This window comes from Rhipicephalus microplus, chromosome X (assembly GCF_043290135.1).
Source record: "Rhipicephalus microplus isolate Deutch F79 chromosome X, USDA_Rmic, whole genome shotgun sequence".
Taxonomy (NCBI): Eukaryota; Metazoa; Arthropoda; class Arachnida; order Ixodida; family Ixodidae; genus Rhipicephalus; species Rhipicephalus microplus.
The window spans coordinates 301,512,269-301,536,939 of NC_134710.1; the positions used below are offsets into that span (position 1 = coordinate 301,512,269).

General features: G+C 42.7%; 1 protein-coding gene across 1 annotated transcript; it reads right to left on the reverse strand.

The window, feature by feature from the left end:
- LOC119162115 (uncharacterized) lies at positions 1 to 22,838 on the reverse strand. The gene is made up of 5 exons (XM_037414590.2): positions 22,804 to 22,838; positions 21,576 to 21,954; positions 17,241 to 17,659; positions 11,228 to 11,297; positions 1 to 89 (listed from the first exon to the last, which is right to left on the reverse strand). The coding sequence occupies exons 2-3, from the start codon at positions 21,936 to 21,938 to the stop codon at positions 17,270 to 17,272; spliced, it is 753 nt and encodes a 250-aa protein (XP_037270487.2). The 5' UTR covers positions 21,939 to 21,954; positions 22,804 to 22,838; the 3' UTR covers positions 1 to 89; positions 11,228 to 11,297; positions 17,241 to 17,269.
- Positions 22,839 to 24,671: the final 1,833 nt, after the last annotated feature.

The following is a 24,671-nucleotide window of genomic DNA, read 5'->3' on the forward strand; positions in this document are numbered from 1 at the left end:
TTCAGATTTTGTTTCTTCTCATTCCTTTCAGCTGCAGGAATTTTCTTGCAGTGCAAACTCCAGCAGTCAATGTCCGCCCTCTTGTGATCCTGAAAAAGGAAGACAGAAGAAATGTTTCCGTTTCGAATTCCAACATATGTAATTTTTTGCTTTCGTTTTTTTCCCTCCCAGTCAGTTCAGCTTCTCTTTTTATGCAGCTTCTCCTACGTCCGTCGAATGGCAGTGCTATTTGCGAGGCTTTCTGGCTTCTTCAGAATGAGCTAGCACTGCCCCGAGATTATGAAAGATAAGAAAAGGTGCATTGTGCACTTGTGCCACGATCCCAGTATTGACATCTTGACCGAGAAAAACACTTGAGTGAAACAAAACAGGAACACTGCTAAAATTTCACGTCAAGTCAAGCTGAACACAGTTACTTTGCATGAAAGGATAAACAAAAAAAAACACAACTAAGTCTCCCACACAGGCTGTTGTGAGACGACTATTTGCGCTGAAAGCAGAGAAAGGCTCTGTGAATAATGGCTAGAAAATAACGGCAATGTGTGTTTATTCCAAGAGCTGACAATTTCTCGATAGCTTATATTTGCTTATTTTAAACACGTAGGAACTATAAACAGTCTGTGAGGTATAGTGATAGTCTTGGAATTGGGCATTTTGCAAATTCTACGACTGCGAGGCGGTGCCGTCCGTATCGAGAAAATACGGTACTATATGTGGTACTAGCATGTCCAAAACGAGAAACGGTTTGATGGGCCAAAATTTAAAAGCATTGTGTTTTTTTAGAGAATGAATATGATCAATCAGCTGTGGTTTGAGAGTGCCAAATTCGGTATGACCTTCACCATACAGAATGATTTGAATAGCACGGGCCAAATGCGTATGATTCTCTTCATAGTTATGCGTTTGCATGAACAGCTTTACAGAGCAATATGAAAGATGTTTTTTCCACATGGCATGATTATTCTATTATGCACTTATTTACAAGAGCCGTGGGCACGTATACCAATGAAAGGGTGTAATAGGGGAGATGGTATTGGTTCACCTCTTACATTACACACACACACACACACACACACACACACACACACACACACACACACACACACACACACACACACACACACACACACACACACACACACACACACATACACACACGCACGCACGCACGCACACACGCACGCACGCACGCACGCACACACGCGCGCACACACACACACACAGAGAGAGAGAGAGAGAGAGAGAGAGAGAACACGCACCCATGCACGCGCTACTGTTGAAATTTATGCTTGAATTTTTCGATATGCTGAATAAATTGTATTTGGCGTGGAAGTAGTACAAAAACAGCTATTCATGGCTATTTTGATGCAACACCTATACGTTGCAACAACCTTACATTGAAAAGTGAACCTTGAAGTGCGTAGTTACGAAACTATGCAAAAGCAAGCTAAAGTGCATGAACTGATGAGACCCTGACCTACTTCAGCGATTGCTCGTGGTACAGTGCCTGGGCAGGGTTCAATACGTAGAGGGTCGTTCTTAACAAACCGTGAGAAGCGGTGGTACACGGACGAAAGGTCAAGAAATGCAGACGGGAGAGCGTTTCCTGCACTTTGGTCTGTGCACCGATGTGCACAGAGACCTGTGTTCAAATACGAACCTTAACGAACCATCCCGCTTCACGGTCCTGTTGTATAAAAATATTATTCTGCAATGTGGTTTGATGAAACTGCGCAAGCTTTTATTATAATGCGTCGTCTTGGGCAATCACTAAAGGTAAAGCTTTCAAAACATTCCCCCGACCCTCCAAACTTTCCACACTCCCCAAAGAGAAATTGTTTCGTAACTTTGCTCGTATTTATGCGTGAATGTACGAGACTCGAGAACAGTTTTGAATGCGAAGCATTTCTTTGTGAAGTTCAGCGACATTGAACATATCTATCTATCTATCTATCTATCTATCTATCTATCTATCTATCTATCTATCTATCTATCTATCTATCTATCTATCTATCTATCTATCTATCTATCTATCTATCTATCTATCTATCTATCTATCTATCTATCTATCTATCTATCTATCTATCTATCTATCTATCTATCTATCTATCTATCTATCTATCTATCTATCTATCTATCTATCTATCTATCTATCTATCTATCTATCTATCTATCTATCTATCTATCTATCTATCTATCTATCTATCTATCTATCTATCTATCTATCTATCTATCTATCTATCTATCTATCTGCCTACAACCTTTAGCCCTCCTTGCCGTTTCCATAATGGTATCGATACCAAAATTGGTGTGGCGTAACATGACTCTATGACGAACATAAGTGATTCCTGCTGTGGTTTCGTTCACATGACATATTGCGAAACTGGTATGGCATGTCATGACTGCATGGCAAACTTAACTGGCAGACCCTAACGTGGAAATCATCACATGTGATTCATGTAAGTCATGATTACAGCCTACACTCTCATTGTGCGCTCACGGTCGTTTCTCCATCTTCACATACACTAAATTTAGTATTACATGACGCGAATGGCCGACGAAAGTAAGTGACACCTCCAAACGTGACAATCATGACATGCGTGTCATGTAAAACATGACTACATGCTACGCTCATACAGCCCGCTCGCGGCCGATTTGCCAGTTCAATATATACTACATTTGGTATCACGTGACTTGAATAGACAACAAAGGTAAATGAGACGTCAAAACTTGATAATCATGACATGAAAGTCATGTGCGGCATAGTTTACATCCACCTCGTAAGGTTGTGCTGTTTTAAAGCGACACGTCAACCTTCCTCACTCGTGATTTGCATATCATCGATTCCCGCTGTGCGGGGGATGTGCCATTTTATATTAATAAAGCAAGAAACCATGCCCATGAACGCTAAACTATTTTAGCGTTTATACATGAGCGCATTTTTGTTACCTTTCAATTTCATTCCAACAATTTACAAGCTTTTAACAGTTTGGTTTTTGATAATGCCATTAGCAGCACACTGCAGATAAAGTTTTTGAGAAGAAGGCTTGTACCTAAAAACGTAGTTTAAGTTTCAGATTTCAGAAATGGGAACACTTAAAATGTTAATTTTGTTGTTGTTGTAATTGCCTACATTGAGAAAAAAGCGCTGTCGAAAATGCTTTTATAACAACAGTGCTAAATAAATAAAATTCAGGCTTAAAACACTATCATCTTATTTTGTGCACGTGTATTCGACTTGTGTCAATAGTACGATATAGTTACTATGTTGCGCACCCTGGAAGAGAGAAAAGTGTGACCACTTGTGCAAACGTTGCGCTTCACATCAGGCGTATGAAACAGCGCTTCGAGATCTCGCGCCTGATTTCAAAGGAACTCGCACATTATTTCATCTGAACTTGATAATTGAGTAAAAGCAGAAATGTGACGGGATGGCTCTCTTAAAGACGTTATTGAGTAGTTAGTTTGCTGCAGTGCGCGCTACAAAAAAAAAAAAAAAACTACTGAAAATTGCTCTGCAACCTAGACATCTGTATTCTGTACATTCTCATGCATGTGCATACAAATTTCATCGAAGCTGAATTAAAATAAGGGCAATGATTAGTGCCCAGAATCGAAAACAACCAAATAATAATAAGAAGAATCAAGTTTCAGAACGTGTTTACATCATTCTTCCTGATTTTCAGTTTGCATAAAGTTTTCTCACAGTGCATAGTCATTTCTCTTTCTCTCGCTTGTAGAAGAAGCACAGAAACTCGAAATTCTCCTGTTGCGTAAGTGGCACGGCGAAAACTCTTCCCTTGCCAACGCCTCCCTCTGGGAGCATTTTTTTTTTTTTTTTGCTCCACAGTGCAAGTGTCTATAGAATTGAGCTTCAGCCGTGTCCCTCGCAAATGCTGTTTTCATTATTTTCTAATCTGGCTGGCTTTTCAGGGTAAGGAGCTCGCTTGATACCTGCGTAGAAAGCTCTCCAAGTCATTGAGGAACCTTCGTAGAATATTTATTACGTGTGGCATATCGTATAAAAGTGGCCACTCATCTTCAACAGTGCGTGCTTTATACCGGCGTTTCGTGGGCCCTTTTGATCGCTATGAGAGCCGATTCGGTTCGATCTTTTTGATCACGATCAACAAATGACTCGTTGCATACGGTACAAACCTAATCCGCACAGAGTTTGGCTCACACGTCGCCCGAATCGCGACCTGATCGCAATGTGCAGATCGCGATCGTCTCAATCCCGATTGGGCCTGACAGCGATTAAGTGTTACCGTGTAGCAGCACGTTATCAGGATCGGCCCTGATAGCGATCAAGATTGACCTCGTAACGCCCGTATAAAAAAAAAACTGCGTTTCGCGGCCCGACAACGGAATCCTGTTGTATAGAAAGACTCGGGTGCGATTTGGGTTTAGCCTTGCACAAAGCGAAACAAGTTTTTTTTTGTCTGTCATTCTCTAGTAGGCAAAAAGCGGGGCTTCAGACCAAGTGCTGGGAACGTTTTCATGATGAGCCCACGCTTTCTCAGCCAGGTGCAATAGGGCTCGCTCCTGATACACCGGGAAAGTTCAACACTCGGGAAAAAACTTTTCGGCTGCAAGAATTACACCAGACCATGACGGATGAAAAGAAAATGAACACACATCTTGGGGTTAGTGGATCAATTGCAGCAACTGCGGTCATAGAATTGACCTAATATGGACAAGGAAGATAACAGGACGGGCGCCATATGAAAAATGGAGCCTCCAAAAGCTACTCAGTGCTTCCGTTAGAATAAATTTCTCACAACCGTATCTTTATATAAAGGCCTTTATTGAAATTTGAAATAAATTGTTAAAGAAGAACCTTGAAATCGAAATGTGAAAACCAAGCTTGAATGCACAAGATTTCTGAACCTCCATCTCCAGTTAACAATTAGTAGAATTGACGTTATCTTATACATTGAATTAGTTATGTGAAGACGCTGTAACATTTTGAACAAGCTATCGAACTACTTCATTCATTTTCATATTGTAGACGAACTATAAATTGTGTAAAGATGAGAAGCAGAAGATATTACTGCGCCGTTAATGCGCACTATTAATGACACGTATATATGCTTTATGAACAATTTCGTATATAAGCACACCCTAGGATATTGGGATCATTGAAAGCCGATTTTTATAATAGATTGGCGTTATGTAGGTGGCCAACGCTGGGCATCAAGAACCTATAAGTTGAAGCTTTAGGTTGTTTGCTAGCGCTTGATAGCAGCCGTTATTGGGGAAAATATTCGGTTCCCCAAAACACTCACACACAATGGCGTTCCTCAAAGTGCCAGCTAACCGTTCATTTCTCCTTCCCACCGTCTCTTGGACAGCGCAGCATGAGAACTGCAATTGAATCTACTTCTCCCGGCATTCGGCCGGAACACATCTTCATATGCGTCACGAAATAAATAAACAAATAAACGCGTGCGTCTATTAAATCGATTCGCATATCTGCCAATCAATAGAGGATTGGACGGAAGTACAACTCATTGTCAAATAATAAAGCTCCTTATTTGCGCCATACCAATGTAATAACGCAATTTTTGCCTCTTTCTCTCTCTCTCTCTCTCTCTCTTTCTGCATGTATCCATTTTTTTTTTGCATGAAGTGACCTTTCCACATATCCCCAAAACTTATCTTTTACTACACAAGCATTAAGGACAGCGTAGACTAGCGGAATACGGTCAGAAATCTATGATAGAACACAACACCACCATGAAACTATATAAGACGAAGTTGAAAACAACACTATCTAAATCTTGTTAATAAGGGGTCGACATTCATTAAAGAAGCAAACATTCGGTTGCAATTTTTCCTGGATGCTTAGCGGGGCCGTCAACCAATATGTTACATTGCGCGTTATCGACGAATCGATTCGTCAAAAAAAAAAAAAAATCTTTCATTGTTTGTCGACATTTAGTGACCATGTACTACACCCCTGGCCTTATTTCTCCCCCCTTCCTCCCCTCACCCCCCCCCCTTTTTGTTTTGCCGTATGACTGTTCCGCTGCCTGTACCACACTGCACCAACAAAACTGCCCTCGCGAAACAAGAACAACATAAAAAACGAGTGTAAAACGACCACTGCATATTTTACAATTTACACGAGCCTTAAATGACGTATACGCCTGTACCAACTCCATAAACCCGAGGTTCTTGAGCGAGTGTTGTGTGCATATACGACCCTGCCAAAGGGGGCATAAAAAGTGTCGCACCCGGTCGTCCGCTGGACGGAAATTGCAGCGATAAACTACGCTCGATAGGTCGAATGGCGTTATTTTTTTTTAAGCAGTGGGCAAACAACACTGGGAAGGCCACTCCTATGCGTCCGCGTAGGAAGATTTGCATATTGCAAGTCTGCGTTGCTCGAACAGAGTGAGCCGCATCGAGATAACGACTTTTTATACGGCGTGCTCGGAAACGACGTCTTTGTATAAATCCTGGGTACTCAGCGTGTTACAGCTTCGGCTTCAAACTTTTTTTTTTCTCACTGTAGCTACTATTGTTATTTGTCGGCTCGGCTATTGTTGCTTCGATCGACTCCGTACGGCTCGAGATAACGTTTCCAATAAGCGGTGACTTAAATAAATAATGCGACAACTGCTTGACCCAGCAATAGCGCTGAGCCGAGGGAAACCACAGCCGCGGAACCATAGCCATATGTATCGTGGAGAATTTCCCACGTACTCGCTGCCACACCACTTGCCTAAAGAAAGGCGACAAAGGCGCGATGTGGTGGTTGCGTTCATGAATATATTGTGCGGCGCTTGGGAAACGCCACCGCGGGAGCTGTGGGGCCCCGACCCGAACGTATCAGCGCGACTTTAAAGCTTTCCCTCGAGCCGGACCAATGGTCGCTGCAGTGCTGTACCAGTTCGATATGGCCGTGCGGCAATTGCTTGCACTCGCATTTGCGATACTGCAGAGGAGGCGGATCTGGCCGCAGGAGGGAACTGACAACCGCCGTATAGGCTGTGTTGCCTTGATGCCCGCGCGCTCCCATCAAGGCACTCTACCGAGAGCTTCCGCCCATGTGAGAATGTAAACAGAGGTAAATGCCTCGAAGTGTAAAGTTACCAATTGCGGAAGTAATCATAGCGACTGCCGCAAAGGAACGCTGGCATATGCACTCAAGTTGCTTGACAGAACCAGATCTCTTACCCCCGTATTCACAAACGCTTCTCGACTCGACTTTCACCCATCACTTGACAAAGTTGAGCACTGCGCCGCTGCTCGGCTGAACATGACGCTGCGCTGCTCGAGAATCGCACCACATTATCACTGATATGCAGTGACTTGCTGTGCCTAGAGAGGGCGCTTCCATCGGCTTTCTCAAGTGAAGGTGAATCGTTGAGTGAAGGGACGTTCTAGAATACGGCGGTTGATTCGCTCGTTTCCGACGACCCCCTCACCCAACACTTTTTTACATTCATGGCATTTTCTTTTTTTTTCGGGAAAGACAAAATGACAATGGTGGGTGGGAGCATAGAGTTTCCTATATATGCACTAGAGGAAACTCTGGCGCTAGTGCCTGCGGGAGCTGCAGTGTACGACGCTTTAGGCAGCATGGAAATTATAGGTAGTACCCAAATTTGTCTCATCTTTGTACTTTAAGCTCAATTTGGCATCGCGTGGCTTGGAGCCAATTTGTCACGAAACGGTAATGAGCAAATGTTCGGCAAGTGCATTTCCCCACCTTCACCTTTTAGACTCACCAATTCAAGTCCGGCCATGAAGTTCGCAACGGTCCGTTCTTTTAATCAAAACAAAAACAAAACACAGCAATAAACAAATCGACAAGTGTGTTCGAAGCCCGCAAGCACGAAGTCTAGGCAAATTTGTGTAGCATCCATAAGTATATCTGTGGGTGAACGATCGTAGTGCCAGAGTCCCCTCTGGTTAATTTTAGGAGACTCTGGCTGGAAGGGGACAGTTACACACGTGCAGGTTTCAACTTTGCGAAACAGGTGGGAGTAAGAAACGGCCTAAGATGCCAACGAGTGGCACGTCTCTATTTACGCATTTATAGTGGGCGTCCGAGAGCATAAGCGAAAATATGTGGACTTGTCATTTTTACAATAGGCACGCAGCCGAGGCAAGCTGAAGAATTGAACCGATGGGTTTGTGTGTTTAAACGACAGTTTTAGGAACGTGACAGTAAAATAATTAATTATGCTCTGTATTCGGGGAATTTCAAGAAATGTGTCCAGATTCCTCAAAAGGTGGACAAAATGCGATATTATTTTAATGCCTTCAGAATTACTTTTTCAGTATTCGCAGACATTTCACGATGGTTAAACACGTTATTAGGAGCAGTAATTAAAATGGTAAATTGAATAACTTAATAATTGGAGACCTTATTTATAGGTGGTTATGCCGAATGAAGAAGGGAAGCCCTTTACGCGATGAAAAGATTGCAGCACAGATTTCGAAAAAGTGGCATTTAGTAATAATTGCCTAGCAATGATATTCATCTAAACATAGTGGTGATATTGAAACCGAAACGTGGAAAAGCCCAGCTGCCATATTCTTAAGAGACGCCCAGAATGATTAAGCATCGTTATATTCCATCAACTGACTTTTTTCTGTGATTGTGCTGACTGTGTTTGCAATTATACCACGCAAGGCACACATACGTTAACAAACACAGAAGAGCTACATCTTTGCAATCGTTGTCTTGAGCAGTGCCACAGTTGTGGTTGTTTGCTTGGTGCACTCTCGGGGCTTCGGTCTCGGTTTCACCGTCAAATGTGGCTGAAGTTCATTACGCCACAACGATTACTTGGGGCCGCCTTTTCGATATTTCAGAATTGCGATGCGTTCTTCTCCCAAACAACTTTCGTTTTCTCAATTGACACAACCGCAAAATTCCACCAACTGAAATTAATTTAATTTGAATTACGGCCCAAATGGTATATTTGGCCAGCTTGAAATATATACCACTAAAAACAGCAATTATGAGGTGAGCGAGTATATATCACATTTTCCAGGTTGTTCAGAGTTTTGGACACATTTTTTGAAACACCTTGCATATTGTAAGTGCTGACGACCTTTGCAGGCACACACCATAACGCTGGTTGTCTTCATCCGCACCCACTTTTGTTTTTGTAACTTCTGAGTGGTCGAGAATGCATATCGTTGCTGGATGAAGTGAAAATTATAGTTACCAGTAATATATGCCACAGAAGCAAAGACCAGATGCGTGAGCCTCATTATGAGCACACGAGATCAACTTTGCAGGAAACTGTTCGGGCAGTATTAGACAGGAGTTTCTTGCCAAATTTTTTTTAGCTAGTTAAGACACACAACGTAAGGTAAAAAAACACCATCGATATACAAAAAAGGCACCTATTTTGGCCGCCAGTGTTGCCCAATTTAGTACGGTAGAAAAAACACACAAGAAAAAGGACAAAAGAAAGAAGAGCGATTATGAGGTGATCGAGCATATATCACATTTTCCAGGTTGTTCAGAGTTTCGGACACATTTTTTGAAACACCTTGCGTATTGTAAGCGCTGACGGCCTTTGCAGGCACACACCATAACGTTGGTTGTCTTCATCCGCACCCACTTTTGTTTTTGTAACTTCTGAGTGGTCGAGAATGCATATCGTTGGTGGATGAAGTGAAAATTATAGTTACCAGTAATATATGCCACAGAAGCAAAGACCAGATGCGTGAGCCTCATTATGAGCACACGAGATCAACTTTGCAGGAAACTGTTCGGGCAGTATTAGACAGGAGTTTCTTGCCAAATTTTTTTAGCTAGTTAAGACACACAACGTAAGGTAAAAAACGCCAACGCTATACAAAAAAGGCACCTATTTTGGCCTCCAGTGTTGCCCACTTTTATACGGTAGAAAAAACACACAAGAAAAAGGACAAAAGAAAAAAGAGCGATTACGCGTTGGTTCTTTCTGATCTTCTTTTTTGCCGCCTAATTTTTTGCGCTAAATGTTTAGACTGATCTCTCTCTCTCTCTCTATACACACACACACACACACACACACACATATATATATATATATATATATATATATATATATATATATATATATATATATATATATATATATATGTGTGTGTGTGTATATACACACACACATATATATGTGTGTGTATATGTGTATATATATATATATATATTGGCATACGCCCAACTGATGTTTGTTCAGAGGTTCACAGTTGCAGTATTGCAGTCTTCATCGTTAGCACGAATCTCACATCGTGCCATCCGGTGCCTTGAAAACGCTCAGTATCACTCCGATTAGTTAATGTTAATTAACTATACCATCGTAAGACAGGTGTAATGCAAACTAAAACTGCATTAAAGATTCTTCCATACTAAACACACTCGAAACAATCGCTCGTCTGCTTATTTAATAAGGTTTACAACCACATGTAGTGCAGTGATTCTGTTCTGTAGGGCAGATGAAGCGCTTCAGGCAAACCATGGCAGTGTTTCTTAATTGCTCGACATGAATTGCTCGACATGATTAGTTGCTCGAACTACATTCTATGTTCAATGCTAAAGGTAGTGACACAGCAGCGAAGTGCAGACTCTTACCACGTCGAGGGAACAAATGTTCAATAAAGTCAAATGGGCAGAAATTGATTGATTGATTGATTTTGTGGGGTTCAACGTCCCAAAACTACCATATGATTATGAGAGACGCCGTAGTAGAGAACTCCGGAAGTTTTGACCACCTGGGGTTCTCTAACGTGCACCCAAATCTGAGCACACGGGCCTACGGCCTTTCCGCCTCAATCGGAAATGCCGCCGCCGCAGCCGGGATTTGAACCCGCGACCTGCGGGTCAGTAGCCAGGTACCTTAACCTATAGACCACCGCGGTGGGGCTAAATGGGCAGTAATTGTGTAATTTGTTACATAGTTGCATAGTGTGGCATAAATGACTCAAAATTCAAGAGTGAACCGTGGATGTGTGATGGTTACGGGGATGAACTGCTGCTAACCCAAAGAAGAGGTGCGTGTGCTTAGGTCTACTGTTTAGGTGCACATTAAAGCACACCAGAGAGTCAAAACTTTCGGGGCACTCTACAACTCTACACTCTACAACGGGGCACTCTCTCTCTCATAACCACATCGTGATTCTGAAACGTTAAACCCCAACAATATTTTTTATAAAAGTCCAAGTTCAGCTAAATAACGAAGTTATTAACATATACAGGTCTACTGAAACTCACCTTCGAGATTTTGAGCAGCCACCTGGTCTTTACAATTTCGTATGGGAAGGGTGCCACGAAGAGATGGGCTCTAAAAAAAGGCGAAAATGTAGGCATGTTAAATACGCGAGAAACGATGCGTTAAAAGCTAAAAAAACACACACGGGACCTTCATTCACTAGAGCACATGAAAAATGGTGAAAGAACGGACTAAACATCCATGTGCAGGAAAAATATATGATGCGTGGCGTAAAATTCGTTCAGATTATTTACGCTCGTATATACTGACGTTATGTTCTAGATGACATGCCCCTCCCCCGGCACGTGCACCCCTCTCTTGAACTGTTAGGTGCCTCTTGTAGTAATTCATGCTCATGTTTTCTTGTGTATGTGCGTATTAGGTACGAGCACAGTGGGTAGGAGTGTATCGTTGAAACAAACGTGTTGCACCTAATTATGTGTCCTAATCGCGCTACACCGGCCTCCACTGCCATGCGTTAATGTCCACAATGAGCTTAAACAGCCCATTCTGCCCCTTTGTTTGCAAAGGGGTCAATGCCTTGTGTTAGCCTAATATTGCATTATGTGAAGCGTGCTTTACCTCCGCCACGGATATAGCTTCGGCATTTCAATATTTTCAGAATAATTCTGCATTTTTTTAGCCGCACGCGGATGAACAGATAGATAGCTTTTCGGAGCGACTCTCCGAATAACGCTGCGATGAAAGACATGGCTTGAAGTTGCTTTTATATGGACAGGTAGTGATAGCAAAGTCCAAGATATGGAGCTTAATGACTTCGTTATCAATACTAATAAAAAAGTCATAAAATCAGGCCGTGTGATGCTATCAGGGTACGTGAACACATATATGAAAGATACCCGTGAATACTGCGAGGGAAACTGCTCTATGGTGCTAGAACTGTGCGAGGGATAACAGTAAGTGGTACGAGAGGAAAGTACTAGTTGGCAAAAAGTCATCGCGCCGGTGTTATTTTTTTTTCTATTTTGTCGTGATCATGTCTGCGCACCCCGAAATTTTCTATGATGGCGTTCTGCAGTACTCAACTGGAGAAATAAACACAACAAACGATTAGTGAAACGATGTGGAACTAAGCAGTCACGCGTTGGCCACGTTTTAATCTCCTAAATGACTCAAAGTACCCCCTGAACAACCTCTGGAGCTACAGAGAACGAGTGCTGGATGCTATCCTGGAAGTTTCCCGCCTTTTCGGCACAATGCCTGACACCGGCGGTCTGTTCACGTGACGTCCTGAGAAATTGATTCCTCAATTGGTTAATGTACGAGTAACATCACGGTTCTGAATGGTACCCTGCCATGTTTTGTGATACAGTTGCACGACCGTCCTGTCTTGTCTCGCTTGTCTATCGCGCACGATCAACTGATCGCAGCAACAAGATCTTGATTCAGGTGAGTTGATTTATCGTAGTTGTATTGTAGTTACAGCGTGACAATGGTGGGAAAAAATAACATGGGCCGCTATGCAGGATGGCCGAGCTTGGCGACACTCAGGATTTTCGAGAGCTCTGGAAACACCACCTTTTCAGTGAACGAGCCAACAGTTTGAAATTGACGAATACACCCCTCAGTGCGTTGCATTCCGTCGGTTACGATGGAACGCGGCATTACGTCAAAGATGATTGGCAAAGTTGGGTGGTGTCTTCAAACCAGATCTATATCCTTTCATTTGTTTGTCATTCCACTGAGTGCGTAAGTGCACTCATAGTTAATAATAATTGTTGTGGTTTAACGTTCCAAAGCCACCATATTATCACGAGAGATGCCGCAGGGGAGGTTTCTGGAAATTTCGACTATCTGGGGTTCTTTAACGGCATCTAAATTTAAGCACATGGGCCTCAAGCATTTTAGCCTCCAATGAAAATGCAGCCGCAGTAGCCGGAAAAGTGCGCTCATGCAATTGGGTGTCACAAACTTTTCATGATAGTATTTTTTAAAAGCGCAGGCTGTTTAAATTCATATTGAAGCGTTTGATTCCCGCACTAAGTATCCTTAAGAATAATCATTGCGGTAGCCTCTGAGATTAGTTCCGGTCGAGCACCTTAGACCATATCGTGACGGCAACTAAACCTGAAGGCACCTGTATGATCATCATCGTCGGCCTGTACATTCTCGCGCACTGCGTGGTTGGTGCGCGCCCTCTTCCTTATCTTCTAGCTCCCGGAGCACGGGCGACAAGCTGTTTGGCTGTGCGATATACTTACTTAGCGTAGTTAGGTCAGGACACATTATGAACACGCTAATTAAACTAATCCATGGTAAGACCAAGGTGATTACGACACATCTTACTAAGACGATGATAATGAAGCCATGTAAAGCTAGGATTAGGCTAACTAACGCATGCTAATAATGCGAAGTGAATCATGAGCACGCTAAGTGAAATTATGGCAAATATACCTTTTTAACTAATATACAATATTTAGGATTGTGCAAATTAGAAACATATTGCCTCGCTTTATACTAATCATGACCATGTTCATTACGCCCGAGTTAATTATCGTCATTTTAATTTAAAATTCACCAATCAAAACAAAAACATTCAGTGCCATGTTCATTAAGTCCTAGCTCATAAGAATATTCAAAAATAAGACCGAGCTTATGCAGTCTTTACTTCGAAGCAGCCTCAGTAGACAACTACCTTAAAAAGCTAGAAGAAGCTAGGTGATCACAAGCTCCTCTAAGGCTCCATCCTTACCCATGTATATAGGCAAGCTGACCAAGTTGTGTTATATGCAAAGAAGCTGCAACTTAGTGTCCTCAACACGAAACACTTGGCAATCACACCGGTGCCATGACAGTCATGAGTTGAACTCGGGCCTTCTTGGAATCAACGAGTTTGTATCAGAGTATGCTTAAATCACTTTGATTGACATACGCCCAGCCCCACCGCGGTGGTATAAGGTACTCGGGTGCTGACCCGCAGGTCGTGGGATCGAATCGCTGCTGCGGCGGCTGCATTTTCGATGGAGGCGAAAATTCTGTATGCCCGTAGGCTCAGATTTGGGTGCACGTTAACCATAACCCCAGGTGGTCGAAATTTCTGGAGCTCTCCACTATAAGGCGTCTCTCATAATCATATGGTGGTTTCGGGACATTAAACGCCTTTATATAAATATCAAATAACCAATTGACTGACGCCCACGGCGAAGATAGGGTCCGCCCACTGCGTTTGCTCTTGCCGACGAGCAGCGCTCACACCGCAATGCCAGAGAGTGGCACGATTGATGTATCAGCTTTAACGCGCAGACTATGCGTACACGTACAAAGAAGCAAGAGTTATATCATCACGTGGCTATATAAGATGTCTCTCTCGCATTGAATTTTACCACACTCACGACGTATCCACTCACAGCCGCGTTGCCACCATGACGCGAGCGCTCTGGGTGACAACCTGTCCTTACATTTGTACGAAATATTGCATAGACGCGTAACGAGCAGCATAACAATGCTGCGTGAGCATCCTTGCTCTGACGTGTTCGCACGCGATGGTTCTTTCACAATCACCGCAAGAGGCCCACATGTGTTTCTGACGCCATGCTCGTTCTTGTAGGCGTTTTTATCAAAGCTACTATCTCCTGCTCCGTGCTGCCTCCGTGCCATGACCACCGTAGAGCGAGCTCGGAGCCAACTCACATGCCCGAGAAGCTCGGACCATCGTGCATACCATCGTGCATAGCATGCAGGTGGTCAAAATTTCCGGAGCCCTCCACTACGGCGTCTCTCATAATCATATGGTGGTTTCGGGACGTTAAACCCCACATATCAATCAATCATCAGTATGCATGGACAGAAAACTGCGCTCTTTGCTGTCCATGTTGTTTCTTCTTACCGTTGTCACGCTGTAGCTACGATGTAACTGCAGATTGCACTTCATTCTGGGCGTTTTCGACAACGCAAGTGGACATTACAGCGAGTTGCCAAAACGAGCGGCCCCCTGATGGGTTCAATACGTAGTGGTGACATTGTTGACCTGTGTCATGGACAAATAAGTAGTGAGAAGCAGATGGCGCTGTTAGGAAGGGTGACGCAGTAAGAAATTGCTCTGTCGTGTTTGAATTCAGAGTGGTTAAGGTTAAAAAGCACTTAGACTTGGGTGAGTTGGTACACAATTGGATAGGCGTCAACGCCATTTACACGAAGACCATAGGAAACACACACAACACATAGACAATTCTATTTAAGAGTGGTTAGACCATGCGATGGGCAATCTTTGAAAAGGGAATGTCGTGGGTTCTAGAGAAATTCCCCGTTAGAAAGTCTCCTATAACCTGGAGCTCCACTAATCTCCCAACTTCCGTTTCTTCTGTCTTCGTGATTGAGGCCAGAAGATTAAGGTCAATTGAAGTAAAAATGGCATGGGTTTTTATCGTAATAATATAACTTCAAGTTTTGCATTGATTCGAGCCAATAATGAACTGCAGCAGAACACGGAAAATTAAATGGAAAGCAAACAACGTAGACGGCAGCAGAAGCATTGACAAGAAAAAGAAAGTTTCTCGTAGCAGTCAGGGGTTATGGGAAACTGATAGACGTCATACAGCAGGAACAATATCAAGCATGGTCGAAAGAGAGCCCGTTGGAGCGGAACGAGACCCCGGAGCAAGAAAATAAAAAAACGAGTTGTAGAAGAAAATAAGTAGGTGTCTAGAGAGTATAGAGAAGCCACGAAACTGGGATTATATACAGAAGAGGCACGGATGCTTAAGCGTAGCTGGTAAAGAGAAAAAGAATTGGAAAAACTGAAAGCTCTAATTTTCGGTATGAAATAGTTTAAGTGAAATTAAAGTAAAATACACTGTTCCTAATTACACTTGGGCCGTATTAGACGTCAAAACAGGTGATTAAAACTGCTCGATGCAAAGAGAGAGACATAGCTGACTCGAGTCATGGATCGATGATTTGATTGATATGTGGGGTTTAACGTCCAAAATCTACCATATGATTATGAGAGACGCCGTAGTAGAGTGCTCCGGAAATTTCAACCACCTGGGGTTGTTTAACGTGCACCCGAATCTGAGCACATGGGCCTACAACATTTCCGCCTCCATTAGAAATGCAGCCGCCGCAGCCGGGATTTGAACTCGTGATCTGCGGGTCAGCAGCTGAGTACCTTAGCCACTAGACCACCGTGGCGGGGCCGAGTCATGGATCGAAGAATAATGTAATTAAGGAAATTGTGATTTCGTGGCTCAAAAGCGGAAGAACCTTATAGCTGTATATATTTCGGGCATGACTCTTGTTTCGTCAAAGTGAAACACGCAACCCCCGACGGTTAGTTTATAAGCCAGTGGATGTAATAGATTATAAAATTTCAGCACATACAATCAATACACGTTAGAAAAATAGGTAGCTCTGTCAATGTCACATGGCTTAGACTAATAAACAACAAACAATAAATGACAGAACAAGCTTTCAAGAAAGCACAACTAAGGAAAAAAAGAGCAATTCGGAAGCATAATTAGCACAAGGTGCAAAGGAAAAAAAAGACACTTTCATCTTGCAGTTATATCTTGGAGTGAAAATCACGGAAATTATTAGTAAACAAAAAATATATAAAATATACAAAAACATATAATTCTTCACTGGATTCCAGTTTGTGTAGAATGTCAGGAGCGCATGAAAGTTAATGTACTGTGATTTCCATTTAGATCACGACTTGTCATAGATTTGCGGATGAGATACGTGATTCTCGAACATCTCTGTCACGACGACACCTGAAGCCTGACTTGTAGTTCTTAATTTGATAATGTAATGACGGGGAAGTACTATGTCTTTGAATAATGGTCGGTTAAGGATTGTTGGAACGCAGACGGAAGCCACTTTCGTACTTTCGGTATGCCCTGTGTATATATAACGAAACGTTGAGGTGGTTTTACCTTTTTTTAAATTTATAACATAGCGAGGCATTCGTTTTTGGGGCTGCCAAAATCAGAATTTTTGAGCTGACAAGGTATATGAAAGAGGAGGGGGGGGGGGAGTTGCAACAAAATAACTCACCTGTACTCAAAGCGCAGGCATGAACACCTTCACTTCTTCTTTGGCAAGGGTTCAACCACACCATTGACAGTGCGGCGGACGAGCTGATTGTTAATGTATTCCTCTTCAATGTCGTAGCCGTCTTGAACGACGATCTCCTTCCCGTACAATTCGAACACCAGTGGTCGCTGTGGCGATGCGGGTCCCACGGTCGAGGCACCTTCGGGGGCGTGTCCCGTGGATACGGAAGTGGCACTCGCTTGTGGTGATGCCGCGGGGGTATGAATAGAATGGAGTGACGCAGCAGTCGTAGCGGCAGGTCGCGGTGACCCGCCGGTCTTCTTGGGAGCACATGGCGGTGATGCGGTGGGCTTAGGGCACGGGTGTGAGGACGCGGCAGTTGTAGGTGCCTGGTGTGCCGACGCGATGGGTGTAGGGCCCTGGAGAGCGAAATAGCTCGGATAAATGGAGTTCATCATCATCAACCTAACTTATGTCCATTGGGAGACCAAAGCCTCTACCCAAAGATCTACAAGCTACCCGCTAAAGGTTCGAAAGTGGAAATTCGGATTGCGTCTCTAACCCTCCTCTCATAATTGTCAATGGATGCATCAGAAAGCCGGGGAAAAAACGAAGGTAACGGCAGGTATAACAATATTCGCAATGTATGTAGTTTGTGCTTACCGAAGCTGCCTGGAAAGTGCATTGATGGTATATAGACCTGGGAAAAACTGCTGATCCACCGTTAATCTGTTTGATAATTACGTGACGTAAACAGCAGTGAATGGACACTCGTGTTCCGAAACGGGAATCACGTGTATAGAGTTTATCATCCGTTGAGACGGAGGGAACGCTTATCTCTAGGCGCTGACTATAGCCGCTGATCACGCATGAGCAAAAAAAAAAAAAAATCGAGCTCATTGTGTAGTCCCATGTGAGGCGTCGGTAACTAAGCGAAAGCAAAGAAAAGCACAGAGTCGTCGTTCCATTACATGTGGAGCACAGAAACACAAAGGTCGCCATGGGTGAGAGCCATCACAACGCGCCTGCGCTAGTTCCCGCTCCTGTATACGCATATCCTTGATGTTCCTGTTAAGAGCTGCGGCACTTCTATCGCCACCTTCAGACAATCATGCAGGTTATAGCACCATGCTCGGGCGCAAACTCAACAGCCTTTGGCCGCGAGCATGCAACTTCTGTACCACATTCGTGGTGAAACAGCGGCAAAGTGGGCCACATCGCAAAACGATCATATTGTGGTGTCATAACTGAAGTAACTGTAATCACCGTGAGGGTAAGCTCAGGGTGTGATTATTACGCAGCAATAAATAAAAATAAATACAATGTTGTTGACAGAATGCAGGGGTCCTATCGTTACGCTAGTGCGATATATTTAAGAGAGTAAACACGTTAGTTTGCGCATACAATGCTGAAGGCCAAATAGCGGAGAAAAAGTGAAAGTGCCGAGGGGGAAGGGAGTGCATGAAGGAAGTGAAGATAATATATGAAAATTTTGCTCCATGAGCTATTCAGCGTTAACAAAAGGCAAAATCGAAACTTGGAACATTTAGCGATTATGGCCATAAATTTGAGCGATAGTGTACAAAAGAAATAGTGTGGCTACTTGACCATCAAATTTACTTATTAGGTGTGTGCAAATATTAAAAAATTTTGAATAACAAATCGAATAACGTTTATTCGATTAGGCACTAGAATTGAATAGTGCATATTTGACATATCAAAAATTTTTTTAATAAGTTTTGAATTACCAGCAATGACAAAACTTCTTGAAGGAATGAGACGGAGGAACAGCGAGGGATAACTTTTCTCGTTTTTGCCACCAAATTGTTCAGATGCATGCCGTTCATTTACTGACCTCACAATCGACGCCATATTGACCACAAGAAGACGTTTTGCTTAGAACTACATTGTCGCCGAATCGACACTGTGTCAGTAACACATTGACTTTGCCTTTATATTCATGACGACGCTAACTCATGAAAAAAGTAATAGTTAACTATCAAATTTATTTAAAAGCCCTTGACAAAGTACCAACTTTAATGGAAAAGTCACAATTAAATTTCAGCCTGCAGTTACAAAACATTTCAAAGGCTGTCGTTGCTGCTCGGTTTAAATATTTGTAGTATAGCCTTTGTTGTTAAAAGTAATCCTAATGTACCTCTTCTAAACCTTGTGTATGTTTCGAATAAAATGTTGGGGAATTCTCGAGCTGTTTCGAAAGTCAATCGCCTAGTCAATCTCGACCTGCTTTGAAGATTACAGCTTTACTCTGTGAAAACTATTCGAATAATATTCGCTTAGTATTTGTATTTGATTCGATGTCATCATTATTCGAATTGTATTCGATTCGGCTCTAAAGTTCACTGTTTGCAAAGCCTTATTATTTAAATGTCAATAGGTCGATGTTTCATTGGATTTTCGATTGCGCACAAAAGACTGCCTTCGAAATAATATTATCTTGCCGCTTACCTCGTGGTTAGTTCTACGATTTTTTGACATTTTTATTGACTATATGTGAAGGCCAACAAACAGGTAATTAAGTAATGTCGTAAGCGAAGAGAGTTAGGATGGAGCAAATCATGCTTGTGTAATATTTTATCATTTATGAAACAGTTCAAGTCTTGTAAATAAGTCCAGTCACATCACTAAGTATGAAGTATTTACCGAGGCGATGCCCATTATTCGCAAAACGAAAACAGAGAGAAAAACCCAAAGTGAGTAAATGTGATGCAATAACCTAATTTGCAGACCTCGCAGCACGTGTTTGTTTGTATGTACATTTATTGCTGTCTTTAGTGTAGCAATCAGAACTTAAAATGAAATAAACTGAAGGGGGTGGAAAACTACCCTTTCAGTCGGTGGGATCGGAACACACAACCGTAGATGCCTCAATAGTTGAGCTACCACGGAAAAACGCTTCTCCGTCTACACTGTTTGGGTATTTTTGAATGTGTGATCTATAGCAGTGCTCACGCCTGCTTCGAAGGTTGGCTTTTGCATTGATTAGCACTGAAATGCAGTTTCGGTATGCCGCGTGGGAAAACAGACCACCTCACCATGGCTGCTCAAATCGCTTCGATAAGGGAAGGCGCCGAACGGAAGTATACGCCTGTCGCAAAAAGAAAATTGCTACAGTAGCTTCAGTTTACTTCGCCCATCGACGTCAGAGGTGTTGGATCGCTGCATGCGTAAGCAAAACTGAACAATTTAGATTCACCTCTTCCGGTCTATGAGGCCATTTGGAACCGCACGAGTACGCGTATATGAACTAGGTCTTCAGAGCTTAAAAGCTAATGAAGTAAATTACAATTAGTGAATAAATGTTTTACTTTGGGTTTCAACACAAGTGATATCTGCCTTGACGTAGTATCCGTATGTGGTGGCGTAAACCACGTTGATATTTTCTGAAATGTTCTAAATAAAGAAAAATAACATTTGCTAACAAAAATGCCTGTTTGCACTGCGGAGCCCACATAGAATCAAGCTAGTGAAACATCAGAGATTTTGAAATTGCGTTACTGCCATCTGCGATAAGTGAACTGTAGTAGAAGAGATAATTGGTCAAGTCGGCTAAGCTTCGTCTTAACAAAAGTGAGAACACCTCATGCACATGTATACGAGGGCAACAGGACAGCCACAAGTACGGGCACTGATTTGGTACGATGAAGGACGTTGGGGCCCATGACAGCTCAAGCTGACGTGTTTAAGTACCATGACTTGGGGGCCGCGATTCAAAGCGAGAAGCCTGGATATTTTGTCCTCTTGTTATAAGCAATCCTTTCTTACAAAAAAAAAAAAAGCAGTGCGAATGAGTTTACTCCGTAACAAATATTGTACGCTTATTCTGGATTCAAAATATCTGCCTAATATATCTAATCTTTCTGTGGCAGCTCTGTTAGTGTGGTATCGTTTAGTGATCATTGGATAACATGCATTTGTCCCTCTCCGGAGGCTCAGCTCAGTTAGGCACAGCGTTTAGTACAGCACTGGTGTGCAGCTTCAAAAGCAAAGTTCTGACTGCAAGAAATTCTGATCAACCAGTGGCATTCCTCCATCATGCTATAGCCCGTACTTGGCCTCGATGTTGTGCCATATCTCGGAGGTTAGCAGTTTCAAAAGGGGTGATCTTACTAGAAAACAAGCTGTCGCATTTTCCACCCCTTAGTTATAAGTTCTTTTGCTACCCTAAAATTGTTAAGAAGAATTATCCTATCGGCAAAAGCAAAAAAAGGACCTTATAGTGCACAGTATATATACCTAGCCAAAGAGGGTGGCCATTGTCTCAATACTACCGTAACTAACTGTTCATAGTACTTATCTAGTTTTTTCTCTCACCCGATAGCCATGGATGGGACAAGGAGGGCGTGGTGCATAGACGATGTAAGGATTGTACGGGTTGTACGGGCTGTAAGGATTGTAGGGGTCGTATACACCGTAAGGGCGGTTTGGTGCGAACATGTTGGTCCATTGCGGAGACGTGCCCAGGCTGTAGTCCGCATGTTCGGTCATTGACGACGGTGCACCCACGCTGTAGTTGATGTGTGCTTGCGAGATGGTCGTCTTGATGGGCGCGTTCTTGCTCGAACCACCCTGCGGTGACCCGGTCTTGATGGCATTGACTTCTATGACCTTTTCTCCGAGCTTAGTGCTCAGGTTCACTTGTGATGATGAACTACTCGAGCTGCTTTCCGAAGACATGGTGCTACGAGGGGCTCTGTAACCATAAGCGGATGATAATAATTAACGGGGAAATGTGATTCTACTTATAGTCTAGTTAATTTTGCGTTGCATCGTTGATGACACAACATAATCAGTATTAAGGGGTAATATACGCCGAGTTCATTGGGCGCGTGGTATGTCATCGGACAGGCAATAGGGTATACATATAGTACGAGTAAAATAAGGTAGCCTGCTGTAAGGTCTAATAAGGGATGCTATCCTGTTGAACCATGAATGCGGATGCACTTGTGCTTTCCTGTCGATGTTGCACATAGCCGTTCTATATAGCCTAAAGCATACAAATATGCTGCAAGAAAAAACCACCATTTACTTTTTTTCGATATGGATTTGGTAATAGGGAGAAGATTTGAAAGCAAATTGAGTAGTCATGTTTATTGAATTCATGCTAACTTTGAGCATTCACTACGGAAAATTGTGAAGTGTCCTTTCAGAGAAAAATAGCAATGATGCCTAATAGATTGTTCAGAAAAAAAAAGACAAACGCAAATGAGGACTGTCTCGAATGATTCTTCGACAGGGGATCTACGCTTGCTGTGAAGAGGCACCACTTGCTGATCAAATACCCGTAATTATATAAATCTGTTCAGCAAAATATACCATAACGCCGTAGTGCAATCGATTGTGCAAGCCATGCGTTATGTCGACACTGTGTGTCTTCCATTTACAATCTTCTCAGTTCACCGAAATTTCACTCCTGTGCGGCCTCCATGCGCAATAATTGGCGCAGAAGTGATGATCAACAGTATACAGTCTACGAAAATTCAGTGACAGGCCCGCATGTTACAGCAAAAGTCAGAAGGACGGCAATATTGCCAGTACTCACGCAAGGAAATAAATGACCTCGTGTAGTAACCGGAATGAAGGAAGCACAGCTGATGCATTGGCGATGGTACTTTTTGCGGTAGAACATAGTACAACATAGTTCATTTCTCGACACAGATAATGAATCCCTTTGTTATAAAACCACATAGAACTAATTCTAGAAGAAAAAAAGAAAGGCCAGCTAGGAAACTCCGCTTCAGAAGCATTGATAACTTGGAAAGAGCAACACCATACGTCTCCTTATGTTGTTCAAGCTTTCTTGTTGCGATAACATCTGTACTAGAACCAGATTACCGGAGACATGACCCTCACTTCAGCAAAGCCTGTTCATTTTTCCTTTATGTCCTCAATCTGCGGTATTTAACCATGGTGTTGCTTGCTTCCCTATCCATCAATATTTTAGTCGTCCAAGTGAATGCCATGTTAAATTTTTGCACCCTTGTCAATTAAATAAATTTTAATTTTTACTATGTCATTGTTTTGTTACTTTTATTTAATTTTTTCAAAATCGGCTACATCAAAGCAGACCGTGGTATTTCTGATAACAATGGATTCCTCACCGTGGGTATGAGCCACATGTTTGCTGAACAACACCAGCAACAGATTCAACCTACTAGAAAAGATAAATGAGTTATATATCGACTGCTGTTTCTCCGTCCATGTACACAGCATACAATTACTAAAAGTGCTCCCTCCCTGCCATCCCTCACAGATACACACTTTGGTCACACCAAAAAGCAAAATATGGTGGTGCAAAAAAAAAAGGAGAAAAGTTTGCATAAAGTGCTTTGTGTAAAGAGAAAGGGGAAACAAACAGTAGGTGAACTAAAGACTACGCAATGGCGGAATCGACATCGAAGCCAGAGTCTTCTAGGAGTGCGCTCTTCTTTTCTTTCGAATAAGAACTATTAAACAACAAACTATACGGTGTCTTAAGGCATTTCAAAAAGACCTCTTTGTTCCATGGGCAACCTGTCTTACTTACATGCTGTAAATTTCCTTGTCTTGACTACTGTTTAGCGCATTTTAGCAGGTGAGGTGATGCCGACAACACATTGTAGTAGCTGTATCTACGATCGCTTTAGAGTTGATAGTATCAGAGTGTTTTGTTAGGTTCCTAATACAATACTTGCTTCCGTAGTTTACTCACGCGACGCCGGAAGTCGGTGCGGTATCATGGTGGGATACTCTAGATGCTAAGATGATGATGCGGCATTTCGACTTGTTTTATTTTTTCAAGGCAGTGATAGGGCTACGTTCCCCGTTTGGCATTTCTAGGAGTATACTAGCATGGGAATGGAGGATCGAATCGCTCGTTGAAAGCAAAGCTTCATGACTACAAATATTCGTGACGTCCTCGAAGGCCCGGCTCTTGCCAAGGACTTTAGGGGTCCGAACTGCATTTTTCGGTTACTTCTGTACCGTATATTGCAACACCTGACAAAAAAAAAGAGAGAAGCAACCTTGTTTCATGCATTTTTAAACTGAGCATATGATTTTCATCAATTCTATGACCCTTCGTTCGGCTGTTTGCTTTGTCGGGCATGAATGACATGCCAAGCGCGCTATTATTCATATTTTGTGGCAGTAAATGTTGCGCAAGTGCGACTTATGCCTGAACATTTCAATCCTATAATTATACGCTTAGTAGTCCATAACCCGCATTCATAGTTAAAGATATCGCCATAATACCTCATTCAGTGCGCCTATTCGCTGTTTGAGCAAAGGAGGGCACAAGCAGCCTTTTCATTACATTACATGTCACGCATAACGACGCTGTTGCCGAAGAAAGGGGTGGCCCCGCAGAACACCCACCTGACTATGAATGCTATCATGCAGGATGGTGTGTTAAGTCACCACATATTTATT

Excerpts from the sequence above, each read along its gene's own strand:
- LOC119162115 (XM_037414590.2), bottom strand. The coding sequence starts at position 21,938 with ATGTCTTCGGAAAGCAGCTCGAGTAGTTCATCATCACAAGTGAACCTG. Across the intron at positions 17,660-21,575 it reads GTCCCATCCATGGCTATCGG|GGCCCTACACCCATCGCGTC; the intron begins GTGAGAGAAAAA and ends TTCGCTCTCCAG.